Below are 25,732 nucleotides of genomic sequence, written 5' to 3' on the forward strand. Positions count from 1 at the left end.
TTCTGATCCAAACACGCTGCTTTATTCAAACCGGGTCAAACTGGTCAATGGGAACCTGAGCCCTGCTGAGGGGCCTCCAGCAAGGCCTGGCCTGCCCCTGTGTGGGGCCCAGGTCACCTGTGACGTCAGCACTGCCACCTGGGCCAGGGGCCCTGTGGACCCACAGCCACACGAGCCGCTCAAAGCAAGGAATGAACAAAAAACCAAATGCACGCAGTAGTCTCTGCCCACGCCCCAGCCCGCGCCGGCGGGAGCCAGGGCCCCCGCTTTCCCGCACCCGAACCCTGCTTTAAATTAAAAAATAAGCCAGTATACATCGTAGAAAATTTCTCTTAAAAATCTCACAATTTGTAAATGTATATTTTTCTTTAACATAAAAGTTTACAATATACGGTAAAACAAAAGGCTCAGGAAAATAATCTCAAAGAAGGAAAGAAAAGAAAAAAGAAAAAAAGAAGAAAAAGAAACCTGAAATTCTGAATTAAAGCTGAAGGCGTTTTTTAAACCCTGTTGTTGAACCAGTGACGTGTTTTTATTGTGCTGATGGGTCAGAGAAAAGAAATATATTTAAAACCTCAGTCCAGACGCGGCCTCCGCTGCCCCCCTCCCCCAGGTCGAGTGGTCGTTTGTTTTGCCCGAGTGTGTGATTGTCACGAGTTCACCAGTCCCGAATCCTGCCCTGGCGCCATCCCCCTGGCTAGCGCCGGTAGGGATGGAAGCCCTGCACATTGTGGTTCTGCCCGCGTCCGAAACCACTGCCACCAGCGGGGGGACCCCCTGAGCCCGGCACTGAGGGGCCCCCGTAGGAGGGTGGCTGCTGGCTGGGGTCCGAGAAGCCCTGGCCGAAGCCGCTCAAGTCCTGCCCGTAACCTGCAGGGAGAGAGACTGCTTAGCTTATATCAGGGTAGAGCATTCCTGCCTGGCTTTGTCCCCAGGAGGGGCTGGATGGTCAAGCCCAGGGCTGCGGGGGGCCTATCACCCAGCCCCACGCACTCCACACATCCCGGAGAGCTGACTGTGTCACAAACAGGACGACGCAGTCTTGGGGTCCAGCCTAACTTCCCAATAACCCTTTCAGCCAAGCTCCGTGCCTCTCAACAAGATGCTGCCAATGTGTGTCACGGGAGCAGCTTTGTGAAGAGGATGACACCATTCCCTGCCTGCCCAGCCAGTGTGCGAAGCCCCTGTGCAGGCCACCCCCATCCAGAGCACCAGCACACGTGGACCCAGGCTCCACGGGTTCCGGCTTGTGGATGGTTGAGGTCAGTTGCCCAGAGCAGAGGGAAGTAGGGAGAAGGCCACACCTCCACCACAGGCAAGTGAAAGCAACACGTCCCCAGACCTGGGAGCCCTGGCTCAGAGTGCTACACCAGGCGCGTGGCCACGACACAGCAGCAGGTTTCGCAGTGTTCAGATATGCACTTCAGGTCTTCAGGCTGTGTGAACGCGACCCAAGCACATTATATTCATGTAGGAAATGGGGCTGGAGAAGTCAATCCACCACAAGAGCACGGCTGCTCTTTCAGGGGATCCAGGTGGGTTCAGTTCCCAGCACCCACATGGCCACAACCGCCTGCAACTCCAGTTTTCAGAGGATATGATGCCTCCTTCTGGCCTCAGAGGGCTCTTGCATGCATATGGTGCACATAAATTCCAAGTCCACATCAAAGGAAATAATTTTTAAGAAGAATTTCCCTGCCGGGCGGTGGCGGCACACACCTTTAATCCCAGCTCTCGGGAGGCAGAGGCAGGCGGGCAGATCTCTGAGGCAGAGGCCAGCCTGGTCTACAGAGCGAGATCCAGGACAGGCACCAAAACTACACGGAGAAACCCTGTCTCAAAAAAAAAAAAAAAGGATTTCCTTCTGAAAAAACAGGAGCCAGATGCAGAGGTACACACTTTCAATTCCAGCTCTTGGGAGGCAGGCTCTGAATTCAAGGCCAGCCAGGCCTACATAGTTGAGCCCTATTTCAAAAACCAAACAAAATCACAAAACCAACAAAAACACAAGCCTGAGTTTGGTGAGACAGAACTCAAAGCCCTTCGGGAGCTGAAGCAGGAAGAACTCACTGCAGCTCAAGGCCAACCTGTGCTACAGTGAGGTCAAAGTGAGACCATCTCAGAAAGGGGTCGGGAAGGCTGCTGGTGAGGTGCTTCCTGCCTGGACACGGGACCCGAGAGCCAGCTCCAAGGTAGCCCCACTGCCCACACGCCATAGTAAATACATGTACCCACACCATCAGGTTAAGGCTCAGGCTGTCACCCCAAGGGACACATGCTTTACATACTAATGTGTGAGAGTGTGGGTTCAAACCCAGGGCAGAAGTCCTCTACCGCGTCCAGCACAGAAACTTGGTAGGCTGAGGGCACCTGTGGCAGGGTGAGCCAGGAAAGCGGCCTTCCACAGGAGCCGACAGTGCAGAGCCTGGCCACCCCCTGCCAGGTCACTCACCCACCTGACCACGGCTGGCCTTGGCACTGGGCTCCACAGGGGCACCAGCAGACAGACAGGAATCGTGTGAGCCCACCGTGACCCTGTCCTAGCCTATGGCTGCACCAAAGAGACTCCCCCAGAAGACACCTGCAGAGGTGGAGCCTAGGGTAACTCTGACCAAGGGCTCGACAGGAACTCTGGGAGCCCACAGCCCCACAAGGACGGAAAATGGAGCACAGCACCCCAAATCCAGCCTGGTGAGCTCTCCTGCTCCTGCCCATCCTGGGAGCAGCCGGCCACAGCCACTTACCATACTGACCATAGGGGAAGTCCGGCTGGGCTGTTGGGGGTTTGCTCATGTCGGGGGCAGCCTGAGACGGAGGTGGCGGGAAGGCCAGCGGGGCAGCCCCTGGGGTGGCAGGTGGAGGAGGAACCCCTGGAGGGGCGAACTGATCAGGAGGTGGGGGTGGAGGCCCATAGCCAAAACCTATAGCGACAGGAGAAAAAGGCGTGAACAGCCAGTACCAGGGGCAGAACTGAGCATGGGTCAGAGTGGCCACCCAGACGCTCCACCAGACACCTCAGCAGGCTCGGGGCTCAGGCCAGAGCCAGACCAGAGCACCAGGCCGTAATGTACGCAACCTAGGAATTCCAGGTCCAAACTTTGGAAGCCAGGGTGCAGCTCCTTGCTGAATGCCTACCTAGCTCCAAGAGGCCCTAGCCTCTACCCCAGCACCAGCAGAAAAAGCTACCTACCACCAATCATCCCATCAGACTGCTCAGAAGGTCAGTCACCTGAGCTGGCTGTGTCTTCGAGGGCCAGGCCAGGCTAGACAGGTGAGCTGCTCCCAACTGTTCTGCCTTGGGCAGTGTGGGCCGCAGGTCTCATTAGTAAGTGTCCACTGGGAATAACAGGGATGTCCTGGCTCAGCTCCTTTCTCGAGTTCTACTACACACTGACTGCCTTGTCCCTAGACACCACTGGCCCAGCCTGCACACAGCACCAAGAACCCACCATGAACTCAGCCAGCCCTGGAGGACAAGTGCAGAGCGTGGCCACTCTCAGCCTAGCAGGATGGGTGACAGCTGGCATGCTGGGTCTGTTCTGCTGGGGTAGCACTCACTGAATTGAGGTGGGGCGCCATAGCCCTGTGGGAAGCCCTGTGGCGGGGGGAAGCCTCCAGGCGGTGTGGATACAATGTAGGATGTGAAGGGCGGGGGCGGGGGCGGGGCTCCTCTGCCGGCAGGGGGTGGGCCATAGCCACCTGCAACAGAGAGGAGGTAGGTGAGGGTGGGCAGGGCGGCCTGACACAGCCCGGACCCGGGTCCGATCCAGTCTCCTCCCTGCACCAGCACCCCAGTGCACACAGCACGACAGGCCTGCGGTGTGCACCTGACTCACCAATGGCCTGTCCTGCTGGCACCCACATTCCTAGACAGAAAACAGAAGAGAAGGTGCCAGTTAGCCTGCCAAAGCGACTTCTCTTAGTGTTGCCCAGAAACTCCCAGGCGTGTGCACGCGTTTCTCAAGAGGGCCAACTGAGGGGAGGGCCACCTACGGCTGGGGTCCCGACCCAAGGAAGAGGGAGAAGGGCCAAGCACCAGGTTCACGGCTCTCTGCTGCTTACAGCACAGGCCGGTACTGCCCACTGCCGGGCCTGCTGTCTGCCAGGATGGCCTGTGCCCTCCAAGTGGGAGCCAGAGCAGACTCTTCCATCAGTTGCTCTCGTAAGAGCAACAAGGAAATCACCACGGACGGGGCCCAGACACGGCGATCCAATTCGTGCAGAGGCAGCACCAACTGGCTCAGTCAGCCAGAATCCTGGATGAAGCCCTCCCCACACCACTGCCAACGGGCACTGTGTGCCAGGCTGCACACACTCAGCAGTGGACGGGGTGGAGCCACCTGCAGGGCCCTCAGGAGAGAGAACTGGGGTGGCGAGGAGCCCGCCTCACTCACCCACACAGTGGTGTGGCGGTGGAGGCCTGCCTTCCTGGCCCTTTCGAGACAGAGGCAGGCGGGCTGGAAAGTTCAAGAAGGAAGCTGTCCGCTGGCTATGGTGTCAGCAGTAGGCATCAACTTAGTGTGTGCCCTGCGTTCACCTCCAGCACTGAGTCAAATAGGAAAATTCCAGAAAACAGGAGGGCCCTCTGTAGACTCGGGTCCTCTAGGCAGCCACTGGCAGCTCCTATGTTTACTGCAGCCAGCTAGGAACTGGACGGAAGTGGTGACACACTTGGCCACGACACCACACGGTCCTCAAAGGCCAACGCAAGAGCCCTCGAGCCTTCTTGCAGCCTGGGCTGCCGGGCAGGCGCTTCCGCAGTGGGACTAGCCCACCATTTGGGACAGAGAGGCGGCCACCACCTCCAGGACGCCCTAGCACGGCCTGTGCCTCAGTGGGCTCCAGCCTCACCTTGCGGGCCATATCCTTGCTGCCATGTGGGTGGGGGCTGGCCTGCCCAGCCATTGGCTGCGCTGGGTGCCACGCGGCTGCCCCACTGGCTGGCTCCTGGCTGTCCTGGTGCTTGGTTTTTGCTGTCCCGAGGTTCAGCCCGCTTCACCTCCACCTAAACAAACCAAGTGCACTTTAGGGAGAAGCCACCGCGGTGCCCCGCCCTTCAGACACCCGTGGTGACTTATGACTACACTTAACGCCTTACGACTTAGAGTGAGTACTTAATATAAAGCTTACTTAGGCCAGTAGATTTCTTTCTTAAAAAAAAAGAAAAAGAAAAAGAAAAAGAAAAAAAAAGAAAAAAGAAAGAAAAAGAAAAAAAAGTTTGCTCTTTAATTTCTCTGTATAAAAATGTTTCTCAGGTACAGCGGATGCATCTGGAAGACGCCCTGTGTCCCCCACTGCAAGCAGCAGGAGACAGCCAGGTGGGACACCCAGGGGTACCCCGCTAAGGAGGAGGCAGTCTCCTCCCACCCGCCGCCCCCTGCATACCTGAGAAACACGCTGGCTTTGACTCAATTATTTCCAATGTCTAGTGGAAGATAAAGACTTACCTTCCCCAGGCTAACGCTTAAAGACCCTCAGTTAACTCAGAGGAATATGGCAGAGGGATGGATGTAAGAGCCTTACGGTACAGCTAACAAAAGTCAACAAACATGCAATAAATGGACATTGGGATCAGTAAGCAACCTTCATACTGTGTTTGGCAGCAGCCCAGTCCTGGCTCAGCAGGGGACAGCAGACAGGGACCCTAACAGAAGCTGGTGTCTGACCTACTTAGCCAGGAGGCAAGGGGGCACACTCTCTTCTGAGGGCACACTGGTGACTGACTCAGCAGCCCTGTCCAGGCTGCCTGGCACCAGCGGGAGGCCCAGAACACAGACTCTGGTAGGGCCCTGAGGCAGGAAGTAGCACTCAGCAGTCCCACCCCCACCCCCTCCAGCACCCAAAGGCGACCCTGGCAGTGGGAACTTGGTGGGAAGCAGATGTTGTAAGCTGGGGCAGTGTGAAAGCAGGATCAGAGCTGGGAGTTAATGAGCCCTCGCGGCCCCTGGGGACTTGTCCTGTTTACAGAGCAGTGTGTACCCAAGACTGGAGGAACTTGGGCTGTGGCTTCTCAGTCTGGGGTTTAAACACCATGTAGGCCCAGCTCTGGGCACCTAGAGTCCCCCAGGGGCTGCAGTGACCAGTAAAGGTCAGCAATGTGCAGGCTGGGGTCTCTGGGGGAGGGACTTGGGGATAGGGCGGCACTGCACAACCCTTTCTGAGCTTTCCCTAAACTGTACTGTCACAGGACCTTTGACCCACACCCCAGACAGCCCTTCCGACTGCTGGCAGGTGCTGTCCCCTCCAGTCTGCATGCTGGCTTCAACTGAGGCTCAGGGGGTGTCAGAACAAAGCTGTCCCATCTCAGGGGGTCTGTCCAGGAAGACAGGATGAGCCTGTAGGCCATAGCTTGGGCCGCTGCACGGTCCCAGAGCAAGAGATGCCCCTGTCTCTCTGTACTTGGGTCCAGCACAAGCAGCCACAGGAGTGGCAGGCAGGTAATCTAGTCTCAGAGCTAGGGCCTGACATAGCCAGGGTGGTCATGCACGCTAAGGTGGCTGGAGTGGCCTTCACGAGGGCTGGATGGGAAACCTGTGCATGCGGCTATAGAGATCTGAGGCCTGGGATCTCGGGAGGCCCCGGGCCCGCCCTGCCCACTCTGGCAGCAACACAGTATGAAGACGGAACACCAAAGGTCACTTGACTGCACGTGGTTAAGTGCTATCAGAGCATGTGGCTGGTCCCGGAGTTTCACAGTAAGTGACCCGACAGAAAACCAATCCTTCAGGATGTTTCAGTGCTCAGTTTGGAGCTGGACCTCGGCTTGTGGAGGCTCCTGCTCTTATCACGTTAAGGTCACTGTTACACAAGGGGCTGGGCCACATCTGAAGGAGTGGTCATGGAAACCGAGCCTGAGGCAACACTAGGGTCTCACTGAAGGCGGCCCACCTCCCAGGGCCCCGCCCCCTATCCCGGCCCCCCCCCCCCACTCCAGGGGCAGTGCCCACAGTGCCCTGCTGGGGAGTCCCCACTGTCCAGTGAAACCCCTCGTTGCCCGCGGCTCGGCTTGGTCTTAAGGTAAAATAAAACTACAACTACACACTTTTTTGCCCATGATGTCGTGAAAATGCATGTTGACAGCCTGGTCCACTGATTGTTCGTCCTCGAAAGTAATAAATCCAAAACCTAGCCAACGACGAAGAGTGAATCAAGGTAGCAGGGCGTGTGACACAAAACAGGATGATGAACAGTATCAGGGCGGCCACGGGCTCGAGCTGGGTTTCAGACAAAGCCTGTGTGCGGCAGAGGGGCCATGGCCCCACGGGGCTGGGGGGACAACGATGACACCCCCCCTTCTCCGGGCTCAGTGTGGTCACGGGGACCGGGTGCCTGGGAGGCAGTGGGAGCATGTGGTGTGCTCTGGCTCTTCTGAAACCCAGCTTCTCCCCCGGGGTTTGCAATTGGTTTTGCAGCTAGTGCTCACAGCAGCCCCCGCTGTCCTAGGCGGTCCCGAGTGCAGGTCCTATCGCGCCTCGCCAGGCTTACCCAACGCTGTTGGCTAAGCCCGCGGAGTCCTATGTCTAACAGTCCTACTCTTCTATGCACATACGATATAGGTAAATACAGGTAATACACAAAGATACAGGCCACAACGGGTTCCAGCAGGTCAAATTCTGCTGTCAGCAGCAACAGCAAGAGGCATGGTGTCATTAAAAAAAAGAAAAATAAAAGAAAAAGAAAAAAAATTTCAAAGGAAAAAAATTTAGCATTTCCCAAACACAAGAAAGTGGCAGTATAAACGAAGTTTGGTTGGTCTGGGGGCAGGCGCGGCCACCCGGCTAGGGGCAGGAGGGACAGGGCTCTGGCGCTAGCATCTCCTGCGGCGCCCCGGCCCAGAAACCTCGGGGAGCAAAGGGTGAGGGGGGCTCAAGACAGAAGTGCCGAGGGCTCAGAGGACTCCCCAGCAGAGGCAGAAGAGTGAGCGACGAGGGTCTCCTGTGCACTGAACAGGGAGCTGGAAAGGAGCGGCCTAGGACAGGACCACAGCTAACGGAGATAGGATGTGGCGGCTGAAACAGGGCAATAACCCTCTGAGGACGTGGGAGGCAAGAGATGGAAGCAGGAAGAAAATGTGCCCGAGGGACCAGAGGTGAGATGGCAGGAGGGCAGGTGGGGCTAGGGCTCCTGCTGTCCTGTGCAGACCGCGTCAAGGCACGGAGGGAGCCAGATGGACACTAAGGCTGAAGTCTAGAGGAGCTGGAGCTGGAGGCTGAAGAGACGAGACCAGGGACAGGACAGAGGAGAGCAGGAGACTGCAGACAGGGTGCTTGGGGACCAAGAGGTCTGCAGGGACAAGATGGCCTGCTGTCTCAGGTCAGCAGACATGGAGCAGGAAGGAGAAGGAACACTGAGACCCACCAAGACCCTTGAGGAGCCAGCAAAGCCAAGAAGACAAGAGGGGCTGTAAGGGGGCCCTGCTGACCCAACCACTGCTGTCTGCCACCCACTGGGACACTTCCAAGCCCCCAGGGGACACAGGCCCACATGCCAGCCCCAAAGCTCTTGGCCCAGCTCCTGCTGCCCCTCCAGCGCAGGCCAGCAACACTAGCTGGGGCTGGCCGGGCCAGGCGAGGGCGGCAGGAGGGCGGCGGTGGCGGTGGCGGCGGCGGCAGCTGTGCCAGCCGTGGGCGGGAGCACTTAGGGGCTGCCCGCAGAGTCCCGCACACCGAGGCTTCGCAAACTCAGAGGCGGCATTTGGAACACAACATAGTGATGAAGACATGTGAAAAGTTGACATTCTCTCAAACGGCGGGAGTGTCTGAAGCCACCGGGCTGGCTGGGTCCAGGCACAGTGCAAGAGGCCGTGGGTCGTGGGGGAGGAGCCGGGGCAGGCTGTCTACAAGGCTGTGTCAGAGGCAGCAGCGGGACAAACACACTGAAACTTCGTTTACACCCCACGGGAGCAAAGCCGCTCCGTCCTCTGACTGCGGGCGGGCCTGTACCTGTGTGACTTAACTTAGCACCTGGAGAGAGATCTAGAGAGACATCGTTAATCACAGACAATCACAGAGAGAGGAGCAGCTTACTTAACGGTACCGTATCCTATGACACTACGGACGTCATTAAGCATGTATGTCTACCATAAATTAAGACTAAGACTTAACAGCTAAACCACACGAGTGAGCAGTGCGTCCTGAACGGATGGAGGAGGCTCAAATGGCAAACTATGCTCCCGAGTGGTGGCGTGCCACGGGCACCTGAGGAGGGCCTCTGATGAGGGGACATGTGGACGAAGGCTGTGTGGGCCGAGGGACAGGCAGTGTGAAGGCAGCAAGGGCTGTGTGAGGTGAAGGTCCTGTAACATGGAGCGCTCTGGCCCAAAATGGATGCCCAAGCAGAAATGTGGGTGACAAACAGCCACACAGAGAAAAGAAGGGCTGGAGAGCAAGGGGGTCACCTGCTCCCTGGCCAGCGTGGAATGAGTCTAGGGCACTGCCTGACCTGGCTGCAGCCAGGCCAGTGTCAATCACAGACGGCAGTTGGAATGAGGGCTTCGAAGCCTGTGTTCTGGAAGACCTTTAAAACCAGAAGACGGGTTGCTATTCGTGTTGAGTGGTCAAAACACCCCACAGGGAGGTGGGAGCAATGTGTGAGGAGTGGGAGGCAGGAAATCTGTGTCTCGGCATGTGGCCAATGGCACTGGCTGTGCAGCATCCAACCCTGGCCTGTCTAGGGCGAGATAGTTTGCCATCTGAGGGGAGGACATGGGTCAGGATGAACGGGTTCAGTCCTTACCTCGAGGCCGCTGCTTCTCTGCGTCATAGATCATGACCACCTCGGTGACCTGTGGACAAAGGGGGGATGAGGCGGGCACCACAGAGGCACCCAGCCCCTGTTCCAGGTCCCAGGGAACCAGCCAAATGAGAGACAACTGTGATCCTGGCTGCATGTCCCACGAGGGACGAGGTCTGGGAGATGCCAGTCTTCCCCTGGCCTGGGCTCTGCTCTGTCTGATGGACATATCACCACCCCAAAGGAATGAGCATCCTCAGGGTCATCTGGGTACTGCCATGCCTAATCACACCCCAGTGCAATGCCTGGCGGTTCAGGCCTCTGATGTCTTGTCTGCCTCACATTGCAGCTCAAAAACCCACAGTGAGCAGAGGGCTCCAGCCTGTTCCAGAGGAAAGGCACCACAAGAAGCCATGAGGAGCTCCAGTCTCTGAGAGGCCAGTGGTTCCCACACCAGAAGCCTATGTGGGGGGCCAGCTGCCTGGCCACCACAAAGCAGCATGACTCCCAGCCACGGCTAGCTCCCCACTGCCCACTGGCCTGCTCTCCCCAAAGCCCCAGGCAACACAGATGAGGAGACTGAGGTGTGGGGCATGGTAGGGGATGTGCCCAGAAATGGCCACGGCGGCGCACAGAGCTCACCACTCCGAACTTCTTGAAGTACTCCCTGAGCTCCGTCTCGCCGCAGTTGTGGGGAATGCCCCCCACAAAGATCTTGTTGGATTTGCTGCTGTCGCTCCTGGGTCCTTTCTGCTGTCGAGGAGGAGGGGGTCAGTGACTTTTGGTGGCTCGCTCCCCCACAGCTGCTCCCCCACAACCCTGTCCGTAGCTCTGTGCTTCTTCTGAGACAGTCTCACTGCATAGCCCAGGCTGGCCTTCGACTCACGGCAGTCCTCCTGCCTTGGGCTCTCCAAGGCTGGGACACCAGATGCAGACCAATCGCCCTGGCCCTGGCCCAGCTTGGCTCTTTTGGAGACAGGGTCTCACCATGCAGTCCTGGTCTGCCTGAAACTCTATGTGTAGACCAGGCTGACTTTAAAGTCAAGAGACCCACCTGCCTCTGCTCCCCGGACACTAGGATTAAAGGTGTGTGTGCACTTCCCATCCCCACCTACAAACACCCCAGCTCACATGGTCTCCGATTCAGCTAAAGCCAGAGCACATGCCAAAAATGCATCACTGCTCTGGGGACACAGGAGACAGGCCCCACACACTCTGCCTTGGAGCAGAGTCAAAGGAGAGAAACAACTCCAAGCTGTCCTCTGATGTCTACATACACACTGTGACATGCACGTCCACAGGCACAAAACAAGCACATGTAATTAAAAAATTAGAACCAGTAAAAACAACCACAAAAAAAACCCAAGCCTGCAACAACCCTGCAATGTCTGAAGCAGGGGGATCCCTGGGAGTTTCAGGCCAACCAGGGCTACAGAGTACCCTGTCTCAAAAACAAATAGCCAGGCAGTGGTGGCACACGCCTTTAATCTCAGACTTGGGAGGCAGAGGCAGGTGGATCTCTGAGTTCAAGGCCAGCCTGGTCTACAGAGGGAGTTCCAGGCTAGCCAGGGCTACACAGAGAAACAAAAAAAGAAATGGGGGGGGGGGGGCGTGGGGAGGGAGAAACAAATAGATGAAAATGATCTTCTTTTTTTATTCCAGGGCTTGAGACGGTCCTGGGGCCTTCTACATGCTAGCAAGTGAACACCAGTGACCTACATTTCCAGTGCAGATGGGGATTTGGGCAAAAACCTCAAAGGCAGTCTCAGGGCTACCAGCTGGTGGTGAGAACCTGGGGACACGAACTGAGGAAAGCTTGGAGCAGCCATGGAGGACATAAGCCTCCTACCCTCCTGCCTATGGTCCCATTTAAGAGGACTACACAGTCCCCATGGCCCCATGCTGGAGGACATCACAGTCCGCATGACCTCATGCTGGAGGACATCACAGTCCGCATGGTCCTAACCACTTTGGATTAGGAGACTGAGCTGTCAGCCGAGCATCCGGAGGCCGAAGCAGGAGGATCCTGAGTTCCAGGCCAGCCTGGGCTACAGGACTTCAGGAGAGCACACCACTGTGCTAATGACAGTGTGCCACAGCAGGTAAGGAGCTCCCGTGAGCAGTGTGCCACAGCAGGTAAGGAGCTCCCGTGAGCAGTGTACCACAGCAGGCTGACCCACTAAGGAGCCCAGAGTGCAACCTACAAGGTAAAACCCCACAAGTCAGAGCCAGCCAGTCCCATGGGGTCCATAGCAGGGACACCCCTGCTGAGGACTCTGTGTGACGAGCTGTAGCCCAGCTCTAAGGCAGTGAGCACAGCACTGTGCTAGGTTTACAACTTTTTTGGAAAATGACTTTCTTAAAAGGAAAAGGGGGCGAGGCTGTCAACAGTCACAAGCTTGCTGGGCCTGGGTCCAAAAGCCCGCCTGCCAGAGGGAATGCCTTAATAGGAAAGTGCTGGAGAGATGGCTGAGTGGTTAAGATCATTGGCTGCTCTTCAGAGGACCTGGGTTTGATCCTGAGCACCCTCATGGTGATTCACAACTGTCACAACTCCAGTTCCAGGGAATCTGACACCCTCTCTGGCCTCCTTGGGCATCAGGCACTCAAGCAGTGCATAGACATACATGCAAAGAAAATACCCATGCACGAAAAAAATACCAATAAATTTGGAAAGCAACTGGGGATTGGCAGCTCACTCCTTAAATCTCAGCACTCGAGAGGCTGAGACCATTTCACAAAAGAAATGAGCCACTTGCAAAGGCCCCAGGTGCCCTTCAGTGTGGGCACAGACTCCCTGGCTGCTGAGCAGGTCCATGTGGAAGTGAAAGCAGTCTGCTGCCAGGCAGGGAATGCTGAGGCTCCTGCTGCTAAGGCATGAGCCGCCCCGGCCCCCTAAGCAGGACTAGTGAGAATCTGCACCCAGCCCAAGATGAAGGGACTTGGCTTTCAATGGCTCATTTCCCTTGTGTCAGTGAACAGAGTGGAGGTAATGGTGGCCACCCACGACCCTCCAGCAGGACTGAAGCACCCAGCCCAGCCCAGCCCAGCCTTACCCAGCCTTCCTTGGGCCGTGTTCGCTCCGGCTGCATCCCCCGGGGTGTGCATGGCTTCGGATCGATCTGTAGGAAATGTCAAGCCAGAGGTGAGCAAAAAGCCATTCCCTCTACAAAGGGTATTGCATTGGCCACTGCTGCATGCACCCAACATACCCCAGGGCTTGTGGCCTCAAGGCTCCACCCTCTAACACACCCATCTTCAGTAGCCTGAACCCGACAGACAACTAATTCAGACACGTGGGCAAAGATGCATGAAGTCACTTACATTCCGGCCATCCAGGGTGTGTGGTCTGCTGGCCAGCACTGTCCCCACACAATTGGGGTCTTTAAACTTGACAAACCCAAAGCCTCGAGACTGGTTGGTGGTTTTATCTTTCATGATGACACAATCCACAACCTCGCCATACTGGGAAAAGTAGCTGCGCAGAGTCTCTGCTCAGAGGAGGGAACAAAAGCACATGTCCCTAGCTTAGGCATAGCCTCAGCACATAGGAACAAAAGCACATGTCCTTAGCTTAGGCATAGCCTCAGCACACAGGAACATAAAAAGCACATGTCCCTAGCTTAGGCATAGCCTCAGCACACAGGAACATAAAATGCACATGTCCCTAGCTTAGGCTTAGCCTCAGCACACAGGAACATAAAATGCACATGTCCCTAGCTTAGGCATAGCCTCAGCACACAGGAACATAAAATGCACACACACAAACATGCCTTTGCAGCACATCAGCCTCACCCAAGCTGCTTGGCAGCTCATTGCCAGGGGAGAGGGCACAGGGTGCAAGGAGAAAGCACAGGAAATCTCACGTGCCAAGCCATCCTGCCTTGTGCTACAAGGGTGTGGACTAACTGCAGGGAATAGGAGGACAGGGCTGGAGAGGCAGGACACCACCACCCAGGCATGCTGACTTTAGAGCAAGCTCTGCTGAGGGACACAGTTAGGTCCACGGGCACCAGAGCCAAGCCTGTCCACAGCTGGATGCCACAGCTCCTACCTTGAGTGGTGCTCCAGTCCAGGCCACCCACGAAGAGCTTCCTGCAGAGAGAGGAGGTTCAGGGTCAGCTGACCCCTGTAGGGTGTCCCACCCACCCACACCAGCCACAGGAAGAGAAATGTGCTCAGTCAACCTGTGGGGCACAGAGCTCAGCGAAGGACTTCTGGCATCCACACTAGGGCAGCAGGGGAAATACCCTTGCTGCCACAGAGACGGCCCTGTCAGTCACACTCCCAGGAAAAGCGCCACCGTGACAGGCCAGTGCCCGCAGGCAGCTTCTGCAGACACTCAGCCAGAGAACTAGAGAAGGAGTGATGTTAGGACACGGCCCCATGAGCCCCGGCGACAGTCATGACAAAGCCTCCCTGACACACCTGGGTCTATCCACACAGCACAGGTTCCAAGGCTAGCTGCACCCAGCGTGAAGAGAAGTGGTGTATCAAATGGCCCTGGGGCCTCACCTGAAGCATCCGGGGACTCGGGAGTCATTCGATCCCTCCCCAGCTCTGGGACACAAGGAGACAGGAGAGTCTGCCCCCCTGGAGCTCTGTTTGCTGACCCTAGGCAGGACACTTGGGGCAAGTCCCTGAGCAAGAAGGGTCCACAGAGCCAGCACCACCATCCCTCAGACATGAGAAATCTGCTCACCTTGCAGGAAACACCAGACACCCTGTCCCCTCCCCCATGCCCTTTGCCACCCATGGGCAGCCAACTACACCATGCCAGACTAGAAACCAGAGACATGAGAGCCCTCAAATGGCCCAAGCACCCTTCACAGCAAAGTCCCGTAGCAGAGTGCCAGTCATGGAAAAGCATGAGTGACCACACAGGTCCCTTGCTTTGCAGTGTGGAAGAGGGGCCCTGCCTGGTCTGCCGGGCAGGGCTAAGGGCAAGGCTGCTAGCCCACTGCCCTCCTGGAACCGAATCTGTGCCAGGGATCCAGGCTGGGCAATCAATTATCATAAACCACGTGTCTCCTCAGGCCATAGCCTGGGAAGGGCAAGGTATGCCCACTGAAACCAAAACAGAGCAAGTTCGGCTCTCTGACAACACCAACCAACCGCTGCCAGCAGAACAAAGCCGGAGGCCACTGGGCCAGGAAGAGGAACCGGTCAGGTGGGTCCAGGCTCCCCCCCCCCCCAGTGCAATTTCAGACACAGGTACTGGGAAGGTGCCAGGCGTGGTGGCACACAGAGCAAGCCCAGCACAGGAGGCTGTGGCAGAAGGATCAAAAGCTGAAGGCCAGACAAGGATTTTTTCTTTTTTGGTTTGTCCAGACAGGGTTTCTCTGTGTAGTCCTGGCTACCTGAAACTCACTCTGTAGACCCGCCTGCCTCTGCCTCCCAAGTGCTGGGATTAAAGGCAGGCAAGTTAAAAGGGGGGGGGGGGGGGGACCAGCCACATCACCAGCATAGCTGAAACACAGACGGCACCTAGAGTGGGGGATGAGGTGCCGTCTCTTCCTGGCTTCAGGCAGCAGAGCATATCCACACCTACAGTTCACAGGCTGCAGGTGTCCAAGAGGAGCCGTGTGTTGTGTGTTGGTGTGGCTATTGTCTCCGGCCATGCCTGAGGAAAGCAGGACTCCTGGCCCGTGCACAGAGTTTGTACCTGGCTCAGAAGAGGCCATCAAGTGACACAGGCACATGCTCACAAAGGTTCTGGAAGGTTCCAGGTTGCAGCTTTCTTTGCAGCTGGACCCGATCTCTAAGCCTGGGGTGGGGAACAACTACTCAATCAAGTAAGGAAGAGAAAGGAAGGAAAGTCAGAGCCTTGGGAAGGCCTGCTGGCCGGCCCCCGGAGCCAGGGGAGGCAGCCACTAAGACCCAGGCTGGGTGTGGAGAGAAGGGGAAGCCAAAGGGCAGATTAATGGCTAGGGAAGGCCGTCCCCAGCTCTGCCAGGCAGACTATGGACAACAGCACTGACCAAGGTGCCTCCAGGGGGAGCTGGTGGACTCGGGGCACCTTCCATGGTTGGGCAGCCCGCATCCTACGTCCTGCAGCCTCCACTTCCCTTAGAGGCTTCTGGCTGTGCACGGTCAGGCAGAGGCCCGGCTGCCCATCCCCAGGCTGACTCCCCACCTCACCTCCAAGGACACGTCATCAGACAGAAGGGACACGAGAATGTGACTCTACTAACTTCTACTGGTGGCCCTCCCTCCCAGATAGTCTTCAGCATGCATGCACTTGTCACACGGCCCAAACCCCAATCCCAAGCCCGACAATGGCAGCCCCTAAAAACAAACAGTAATGTTACAGACACCCATGCTCTCATCCCCTGGGCCTCTCAAATTGGTGACCCTGAGACTCAATGTCTGAAAAGGAACGCATCCTCAAGAGCCTTGGGGAGCCAGTCAAACCCACAGCCCGGGTGACAGCAGCCACTGGCCTGTAGCCAGGGAGCAAAGGCCCTGGGCAGAGGCAGCCCGGCCCAGCTTGCAAATGAAGCGACAGCGGAGCCACTCACTGCTGCTCTCAAACTAACCTCCGCTGAACCTAGGGAATCTGGACCACTGCTCAGCATCATGGAGGCCCAGGACACCCACGCAGAACACCACCCCGAGAAGCCCCCTCAGGCTGAGGAGGACATTCATCTTCACCGAGTACTCCGAGATGGATGCGAGATCACCCCAGCAGGTTCCCTGCCTCCTCTACACCCTCCAATGACCTGTCCCAGAAGGAGCGACTGCAGTGAAGTCTAAGGGCCAGGCAGCTGGTTTCCCATGGCAGGGACACTAAGCAGTGGGGGCCTCTAGGTGGGATACGCATGGACGGTGAGCTTGGCCCTCCCTCTCACAGGCCTGCCACCGCATTCCACCTTCTGCCCGCGGTGCAGCAAGAAGGCGCTCCCCCCATCTGAGATGCCCAGCATCCACACACAGAAGACAGCCAGCACAGGCCAGACCCAGGTCTTCCTGTGAAGTCCTTGCCTCCAGGATGCCCAGGATGCTGACAGCAGTCAGTACACACCAGCTGTAAGATAGATCTTCCCACCACCCTGTCCCACAGGTCTGTCGCTGTGGGAGCTGAAGGGCAGAGTGACCTGAGCCATCCAAGAGGACTGCAGGAGCCTCTAACATGGGCATGAGCCCGCCACCAGAACACTTTCGATAGCTCTAGCAAGCAGGCCACATGAACCTCCTGCATGGGCTGACTAACACAATACAGAAAAACCACAGACTCAGGATGCAACACCCATTTCTACACTCTGGGCCAACCGGATGTCTCACAAGGCATTTGCCACCAAGCATGACAACTTGGAAAGCATATGCATGCACACATGTGCATGCACACACAATTTTAAAAGAAATACAGGCTGGGGGTGGTGGTGCATGCCTTCACATGCAATCACAACACTCACTCAGAAGGCAGAGGCAGGAGGATCTCTGAGTTTGAGGCCAGCCTGGTCTAGAGAACAAGTTCCAGGGCAGTCAGAGCTACAGAGAGAAACCACAAGTAAATTAATAGATCCAGGCATGGCGGTGCACGCCTTTAATCCCAGAACTCAGGAGACAGGCAGGTGGATTTCTGAGTCTATGGCCAGCCTGGTCTACATAACAAAGTTTCAAACCAGCCAGGGCTCTGTACCAGAAAACAAACAAACAAAAAACCCAAGACAAGCCCAACTTTGAGGTGACCCTAATGGTACTGAAGCTGCCTCCAGAGGAAGCCACTATCTACTTTCTGTCCACCTCCTGGGAAGAGGACAGTCACAGCACAGGCCCTGGCCAGCAGCGGCCTTGACAAAGAATGGCTAGCTAGCTCTTGCCATGATCTAGAGCCCGCCAGCCACTACGTGCATGAGTGTGGAGGCCCTACCAGTTGTGACACAGTCGGACGCCCACCTGCAGGTGACTACCTGCCTTGGCTGGACAGGCCAATGAACCCAGGACCGTGGTCTATAGAGGAAACTGCAGAAGGACCCACCACACATCTAAGACAGCCCCAGAAGCAAGGCGCTCTAACAGGGACCCTGGATGTCCCACTGCTGATGCACAGCTGCTATACTTTCTCAGAAAGCAACAGATATACTTGGGGACTGTGATTTGCAACTTTAGAATCTGGCTCTTCACAGAGCCAGGCCCGAGGGTAGGTACCCAGTACTAAAACAAACAAACAAAAAAACAATAAAAACTTTTGTAAACAAAGGTTAGGCACACCTTTAATTAAAGGGCACACCATTAATCTGGGGTACTCAGAAGGCAGAGGCAGGTCCATCTCTGTAGGTTCAAGACCATCCTGGTCTATAATAGTGTACCCCAGGACCGCCAGAGCTATATAGTGAGACCCTGTCTGAAAACCAAAACCAACCACAAAACTCGCCCTCTGGGTAGGTTCCTGGGCTCATCCAGTCTAGACACACACTCCTTCTGCCCAGTGAGTGTGGGAGGCTGCAGTGGTGCAGCAGGATCTGGTACGTCACTCAACGTCCTGGAGGTCTATGCTGTCCCGGGGAAGGCTGCAACAGATGACGGAGCCGGAAACTCTGACCTGCCTCCCAGGTCCACAGTGGCCCTTCAGACCCCAAGCTATGAGTGAGGATGCCACAGGCCCACCACCCACACAGGCACCAGCAAAGTCCTCAAGTTCATGCTGGGGCCCAAGTGCAACAGCCCCCTTCCTTCAGCAAGGTGCTCTGATCCCGGGACAGATTCACAGGAAGCACACCCCTTGCCCATTACATCCAGGTCCTCTGTGCCAGGCACACTCAACACCAAGGGCATTAGGCAGTTCACCCACCACCCCAGGAAGCCTGCCTGATGGTAGCCAGACTCTTCCTATGAGGCAGAGAAATCTGCTAAGGAACCATGATGCAGGGAAGACTGAGAGGAACCAGAGCACCCCCAAGTACAATGTGAGAGTCTCACTGTCTCCCAACCCTGGTGGCATAAGCTGTGGGTAGGCAAATGAACCCACATCATGCCTGGCCATGTGCGCCAACTGCCAAGTCCCTGCACCTGCAGGGGGAGCCTCAGGATGCCACTTAGAGACCCTGGGCCAGAAAATAATTCACAAAGCAGTTGGGGAGTGGCATTTAAGGCCTACTGGGGAGACCCAAGCTGTCCCACTCAGGGTTCCAAGGGACCGCAGGCTCCCAGACCAGGTCCCTTTAGAATTGCAGGTTTGTCTAGACCCTCAAGCTCTGGTTGATATCACGGAGTCCACCAAAGCCCCTGCCTGGGGTTCCCTAGTCCTCGAACTCCTGGTGAGCTCCCTGACTCCCACCTCAGTTTTCACAGCCCAAAAAACTTCCTCTGGTGGTCCCCCAATCCTTTAACCTTGTTTCTGGGTCTCCTAGCACTCTGCACAGAGCTCCCTGGCTATATTTCTGAGCTATTGTTTGGAGTTTCCCTAATCCCAGGCTCCTATGTGAGAGTCCCTATAACACCAAGACCCCCAGATCTCAAGCTCCCCTTCATACTTCCCCAGCACCCGAGTTCTTGGTTTGGGGAGGTCTTCCTGGTTTCTGGGTTTCTCTGTCAGGTTTCCCAGACCCCTAAACTATTGCTTAGAGTCTCCCTCTTATGGGCTCCCTAATCCACTGGAGAATCCCTTTGGGGTCCCACACCTCCCCCCGCCCCGACTCATGTGCTATCCTTGAATCTCTGGTCTTAGGTCCCCCTTTGGGGTCTCCCTACACTTTAACTTATTCTTTGGAGTTCCCCTGGTCCCCCAAGTTATCATTTGGGGTCCCCTTCTCCCCCCTGAGCTCCACTTTGAAACCTCAGGCTCATGGAGCTCTCTTTTGGTGTCTCCATGACCCCTGGGCTCTCAATTATCCTTTGAACAAACAACAACAAATATACATTGACAGAATAATAAATAAGTTTTCCTTGACTTCTTACCTATTCTTCCAGGCCTCCCTGACTCAGGGTGTCCATTTTGGTATCCCCCAGTTTGGCCAGCTGTCTTTTGGAGCCCCCCAGCATCCTGAACTAGCCTCTTGGGTCTCCCTAGTTCCTTAGCTATCCTTTGGGGTTCCCCACCGATCCACTGGGCTCTCCTTAACTTGTGATTCCTGCTGGAGGTTCCTCCTAGTCTCCTGAACTAACCTCTATGATCTCCCCTTAACCACAATTATGGCTTGTGGTCTCCCATAGCACCAAGGCTCCCTTTTGGGGTTCCCTCAGCACCTTGATCTATCCTTTGGTATCTCTGACTCCATAGATTAACTTATGGGGTCCCCTACACCTTAATCTATCCTTTGGGAGGGTCCCTCAGTCCCCCCGGCACCCATCCACTTGGCCCTCCTGCGCCCTAGCTCCTGTGTAGGGTCCCTCAGCACCCTGAGTTACCTTTCGGGGTATCCCTGACCCCTAATCTATTCTTTGGTGCCCCAAACGCTCTGAATTTTATCTGAGTGGAGTCTCCCTGACACTCACGCTCCACTTAGGTCCCTCCAACACCTGATCTACACTTTGGTGTCTCTCAGTCCCACTAAGTATCATTTGATGGCCTCCCTAATCCCTCAACTCTCATTTGGAGGTTCCCACAACCTCCAAAATTATCACTGGAGACTGCTTGACCCCCTGACTCCACTCAGGAAGCCCCTAAACATCCTGACCTACCTCCTCCCTGCAGTTCTATGTAGGTACCCCCAGCACCCTAATGTATCTTTTGGGTACCTCTCAGGTCCTTGAGTTATCCCCATGGGGTCTCCCTGACTTGTAATCTATACTTTGGAACCCCTCAGCACCCACAACCTAATTTATGGAGGGCTTATCTCCGACCTCTACCCTTCGGCGTCTCTCAGCATCCTTAATCTATCTTATGGGGGCTCCATGACCTGTGATCTATCTTTCAGGCTCCCCCACTCCCCAGAGTTACTCTATGGGGTCCCCCCGATCTATCATCTATTCTTTGGCGGTCCCTCAGCTCCGACAATTTAATGTTTGGGGTTCCCAAGGACCCTGGTCCATCTTTGTAGTCTCAATGGCACCTAAGACCGCCTGTGGGAGTCTCTTAGCATCCCTAATTATCCTACAGTGCTTTCCTGACTCCAGGGCTCCACTTAGGAGTCCTCAATACCCTGATTATCATTTCAGGGTCCTTCAGTCCGGCGAGTTACGCTATGGGGTCCCCTAACCCGTGAACGACCATTTAGGGCTCCTCGGACCCGCGAGTCGTCACCTGGGGTCCCTCCAGTTACCCCTGGGCTGCCTTTGGGCGCCCCTCGGCACCCGGCTTTCCTCAGTGCCGGCCCGGCCGGCCCGGCTCCCCGGCCTCCCTCGCTCGCAGCCTGGCCCGGCCCCGTGGCCTCACCCGATCTCGTCGGCGCCCGCGCTGTTCATGGCGCCCCGTCCCGGCCCGCTGCGCCCCGCTCCTCCGGAAGGTCACCGCTCGTCCCTCCCCGCGGCCGCGGCCCGGATCTGCGCAACGGCGGCGGCGCTGAACCTCCTCCCTCCGCGCCAACGGTCGCCGCGCGTCCCCGCGCCGCCGCGCCGCCGCCCTGCGCACGCCCGGGCGCGCTCCCGCACGGGGCCTCCGGGGGCGGAGCCAGGGGCGCGCCGCGCGTGCGCGCCTGCTTGATGAGGGGACACGCGGGGCTCTGCGCCGGCGCAACGGGGCCAGCCGAGCAACGCGCTTCCGCCCCGCCGCGTCTAAGCCTTCTGGGAAATGTAGTCCTCCGCGGTCTCTGGCCTGCAGAAGGCGCGCGGAGGGAGCCAGCCACGTGCGTGCGTGCGCGTGCATGCGGCGCCGGGCGCCCCGGGGCGTGCATGGCGCGCGCAGGCGCAGATGCGGGTTCCCTTTTCGCCACTCGCGAGTCTGAGTCTTGCGTGGGGGCCTACGAGGGATAAAGTCTGTAGCCGCGCCTCAGGGCGCGGTGCAGAACACAGGCTGCACGTTCCCGTCAAGGCATGTGTCGCCTCCCGCTGTTTCCTTTTCCCGGAGGATGATACAGAGGGTCACAGGGGCTGACTCACCTGTCCAAGGTCATTCAGTTAAGGCCCGTTGGGGTCAAAGTAAAAGTTAACCAAGTTCACAGGCTATGAAAAAAAAAAAACAATGCCCTCCAGTACCACTCACATAGACAAACTACCGTCCATTGTCCGCCGGCTCTCTTCTCATTGGGATAATCTGTCTGTCCTCTCTCTCAAAGCAAGTTCCAGTCCAGCTAAGGCTACAAAGTGAGCCCCTGTCTCAAAAAGACATAATAGTAATAGTAATTAAATACCCCACCTCAAAAAGACATATAGTAATAATGAGAAGAAAAAGCAGCCAGGCGTACTCTGTCTCAAAAAGGTGTACAACCACAACACAATAATTCAGTAAACAAGCAAAACAAGCTGGTGGCTCAGCCTGTAGAGCGCCTGCCCAGACTGACCAAGGCCTGGGTTCCACCCCAGCACCACAGAAACGGGGCACAGCAGTGCGAGCCTGCCATTCCGGCACTCGGGAGGTTGGAAAGACCTAGGAATTCAAGGTCATCCTCAGCTACAAAGTGAGCCTGAGGCCAGCCTGGGCTACGTGAGACATTCTCAAACAACCAAAAACAAAATAAACAACACCTCACATGGCCCACAGTGCTGTTTGGGGAGCAGTGGTACCTCCTAAGGACCCAGATGGAAAGCAGGCCAGGCAGGAGAAGGCAGCCCCAGGTGGCTCTCTCGGGGACTGTGTACTACAGTGTGAAACCTCTCTTGGGTGACAAAATAGAGTAACATTTTTTTTTTTTTTTTTTTTAAGGTTTCTCGAGACAGGGATTCTCTGTGTAGCTGTGGTTCCTGTCCTGGATCTCACTCTGTAGACCAGGCTGGCCTCAAACTCACAGAGATCCGCCTGCCTCTGCCTCCCGAGTGCTGGGATTAAAGGTGTGCGCCACCACTGCCCAGCCAGATTGTCTTGTTAGCCTGTCCCTCTGCCAGCCTTCCCTGTGCACAAAGTTGCCCCCAAATGCTCACAGGCCAACATTAAAACATTTGAAGCTAGCCGGGCGGTGGTGGTGCACGCCTTTAATCCCAGCACTCGGAAGGCGGAGGCAGGCGGATCTCTGAGTTCCAGGACAGCCTGGGCTAAACAAAGAAACCCTGCCTTGAAACAAACAAACAAATAAATAGAACTCTATCTGGGTGTAGGGTGCACACCTGTCATCCCAACACTCAGGAGGCTAAGGCAAGATCAGGAGTTCCAGGCCAGCCAGAGCTACAGACCGGGACCCAATCTCAAATTAAACAAACAAACAAACAAACAAACAAAAAAAAAAAAAACCCCACAAAACCCAAAGAAGGTGTGTCTCCTTTTTTCAGAGCATTCCATGACCCACGTGTAGAGGTCAGATGACAACACACAAGAGATGGGACTCGGGTTGTCCAGTCTGAGAGGGCGAGCACCCTCATATGCGGAGCCACGGAGCCATACCTCAGGTCCAAAGGAGACTTTTTGTAACAGCTGACATCGCCACCCAGTGAGGACCGGGTGAATGGAAAGCTCAGAAGACTGGGGGACACCAGGCACAGGATGTGGTCAGAAGGACCAGGCCCGAGCCCTTTAAACTAACATATTGTTGAAAGACTAGATATGGGGCTGAGGCTCAGTGGGCAGGGTATTCTTCTGGTAGTCACAAAGCCCTGGGCTCGACCCCCAGAGCCACGGTGAGGGGGGACAGGCGGATCTCTGTGAGTTCAAGGACAGCCTGATCTGATGAGGGTGACCCGAGACCTGGTCTGCACAGTGAGGTCCTGTGTCAATAAACAAAACCAAACAATCCAACAATCCACTTCTGGTGGGCACGGCAGCTCAAACCGTAGAGAACGGAGTGAAGCAGGAGCTGCTTTCTGATTGATCAGACCAAAGGTTTTTTCTTTGTTTTGGTTTGCTTTTTTTTTGGTTTTTCGAGGCAAGGTTTCTGTGCAGCCCTGGCTGTCCTGGAACTTGTTCTGTAGCTTGGCCTGCCTCTGCCTCCCATTAAAGGTGAGCACTCCTACCCCATCCCCGCCTGGCTCCAGACCAAAGCTTTTGTTTGCAGACGGAATCTCCCTAAGTAGATCTAGTTGGCCTGGAACTCACAGAGATGCCCTTGCTTCTGGAGGGCTGCTTTACAAAGCTTCCTATTTTATGTTTTTTTTTTTTTTGGTTTTTGGTTTTTGGAGACAGGGTTTCTCTGTGTAGCTTTGCGCCTTTCCTGGGACTCACTTGGTAGCCCAGGCTGGCCTCAAACTCACAGAGATTCGCCTGGCTCTGCCTCCCAAGTGCTGGGATTAAAGGCGTGCGCCACCACCGCCCAGCCTATTTTATGTTTTAATTAGACCTCATGAGGTCTTCAGGCGGGACCACTCCGAGCAGAGCAGTGGAGTGTGGAGGCTGCGGTGGGGCCGGAGTTCAGTGGGGAGAGTATTCTCCAGGCAGACACAAAGCCCAGGACTCATTCTGAGCGAGCGCCGCAGACACTGGGCACCGCAGGAGACGCTGGCGATTCTGGCACTGAGGAGGTAGAGCAGTGGGATCTGGAGTTCAAGGCCACCCTGAGGCACATGACAAGCCGCTTAACAAACAAAAGGCCGGGGCTGGTGAGATGGTTCAGGGCACTGGCTGCTCTTCCAGAGGGCCATACGGGGAGCTTACAAACGCCAGTAACTGAGCTCCAGGGGATCCCATGCCCTCTTCAGGCCTCCCTGGGCACTGCACACAGAGGATGCACAAACATAAACAGACACAACACCCATGCACATAAAAATTTAAAAAACAGAACCCCCAAACAAAGTGGAGACTGTCAGGATTCTAACCTGGAGCCCTGGTCCCCACTCTCCTGGGTTTTGGCAGTTTGCCCCATCTGTGAAATGAGGGTATCAACAGTACCATTGTAGCGTATTCTGAAGGCTAATAGTTTTACTGTCCCAGACATCCTTCCAGCTTTGCTCAGAAAAATTATCAGATCGCCACATCCAGGGGTAAACAGGGTAAGTAAGGGGCAAATGTGGGTTAGAGCGGCTGGGGAAGGGCTGGCGTCTTGGACCACACCAGGCCAGTGCAGGTCTAGATTTTTTTTTTTTTTTAGTTTTTTGAGACAGGGTTTCTCTGTGTAGCTTTGCTCCTGTCCTGGATCTCACTCTGTAGACCAGGCTGGCCTCGAACTCACAGAGATCCCCCTGCCTCTGCCTCCCAAATGCTGGGATTACAGGCGTGTGCCACCACCGCCCGGTTTTTTTGTTTTTTTTTTTTTGGTTTTTCAACACAGGTTTCTCTGTGTAGTTTTGGTGCTTATCCTGGAGCTCGCTCTGTAGACTAGGCTGGCCTCGAACTCACAGAGATCCACCTGGCTCTGCCTCCCGAGTGCTGGGACTAAAGGCGTGCGCCACCACCGCCCGGCGTGAGCTCCTATCTTTAAATAAACAAATAAATGCAAATAAAAAGTAAACTTGGAGGAGCACTAGCAGCGGACATGTTGAGATCAGCAAGCTTGGCTGCTTCTCCAGACAGGCCTCTGGACAGTAAACAGAGCACACTTGAGAGCCAGCCAGGCAAATGCAGAAAGTCAGGCCCGGCTCAAAACGCCAGGCGCCCACGGGTCTTGCCCCGCTCCTGCAGAAGCCTGGGCGGTGAACCTGCCAGCACAGCCCACCCTCCGCGGCACTGTCCTGCACCCGGTAAGTACGCCTGGGCCCTCATGGCTCCAACTTCACGGCCGGACAACTAGGCCCCGCCCAGGCCCATAGGCCCCGCCCCATCACCATGCCCTGTGCTTAGTAAAAGGCCGAACGCCACCCAACCCCCCAGGACATCTACCCTAGCCGTCAGGCCCCTTCCCTGCTTCCAACCCCACTCCCAGCCGAAAGATAGGCCCGGACTTCTTCCTAGCCTCAAGCGGGCTAGGCCACACCTCCCCCGTGGGAGGCTAGGCCACTAGCAGAAGGCTGGACTTTATCCTACCCCATAAACACCTACCCCATGGCTCTGTCCCCATCCGTAGCCCTCAGCCCGCCGGCCCTGCTCCTTAGCTGGGTTCCT

The 25,732-nt window shown here is 56.1% G+C and overlaps 1 protein-coding gene across 4 annotated transcripts; it reads right to left on the reverse strand.

Annotated features, from left to right (window-relative positions):
* Nucleotides 1-25,722, reverse strand: Dazap1 (DAZ associated protein 1). Of its 4 annotated transcripts, none has more exons than XM_059251701.1 (12): nt 25,670-25,722; nt 13,787-13,827; nt 13,057-13,223; nt 12,789-12,854; nt 10,375-10,485; nt 9,736-9,784; nt 7,043-7,125; nt 4,852-5,005; nt 3,837-3,866; nt 3,559-3,699; nt 2,745-2,921; nt 1-870 (listed from the first exon to the last, which is right to left on the reverse strand). In XM_059251701.1, exons 1-12 carry the CDS (start codon nt 25,672-25,674, stop codon nt 698-700), a joined length of 1,197 nt encoding a protein of 398 aa, XP_059107684.1. In that variant the 5' UTR covers nt 25,675-25,722; the 3' UTR covers nt 1-697. The 4 variants fall into 4 exon arrangements, with proteins under 4 accessions (XP_059107684.1, XP_059107683.1, XP_059107682.1 ...); XM_059251700.1 differs by lacking the exon at nt 25,670-25,722 and adding an exon at nt 21,050-21,232 and having other exon boundaries at nt 10,375-10,482; XM_059251699.1 differs by lacking the exon at nt 25,670-25,722 and adding an exon at nt 21,050-21,232.
* Between the last annotated feature and the right edge of the window lie 10 nt (nt 25,723-25,732).

Source organism: Peromyscus eremicus, unplaced genomic scaffold (assembly GCF_949786415.1).
Source record: "Peromyscus eremicus unplaced genomic scaffold, PerEre_H2_v1 PerEre#2#chr22_unloc_1, whole genome shotgun sequence".
In the NCBI taxonomy this organism is placed as follows: domain Eukaryota; kingdom Metazoa; phylum Chordata; class Mammalia; order Rodentia; family Cricetidae; genus Peromyscus; species Peromyscus eremicus.

What these genes read in the sequence shown, in the direction of transcription:
- Dazap1 (XM_059251699.1), bottom strand. Translation starts at nt 21,078, where the DNA reads ATGAACAGCGCGGGCGCCGACGAGATCGG. An exon ending in CACGGCCCAAGGAAGGCTGG is followed by an intron (nt 10,486 to 12,788) that starts GTAAGGCTGGGC and finishes CCTCCTCGACAG; the next exon opens with CAGAAAGGACCCAGGAGCGA. An exon ending in AGAGAAGCAGCGGCCTCGAG is followed by an intron (nt 7,126 to 9,735) that starts GTAAGGACTGAA and finishes GTCGTTGGCTAG; the next exon opens with GTTTTGGATTTATTACTTTC.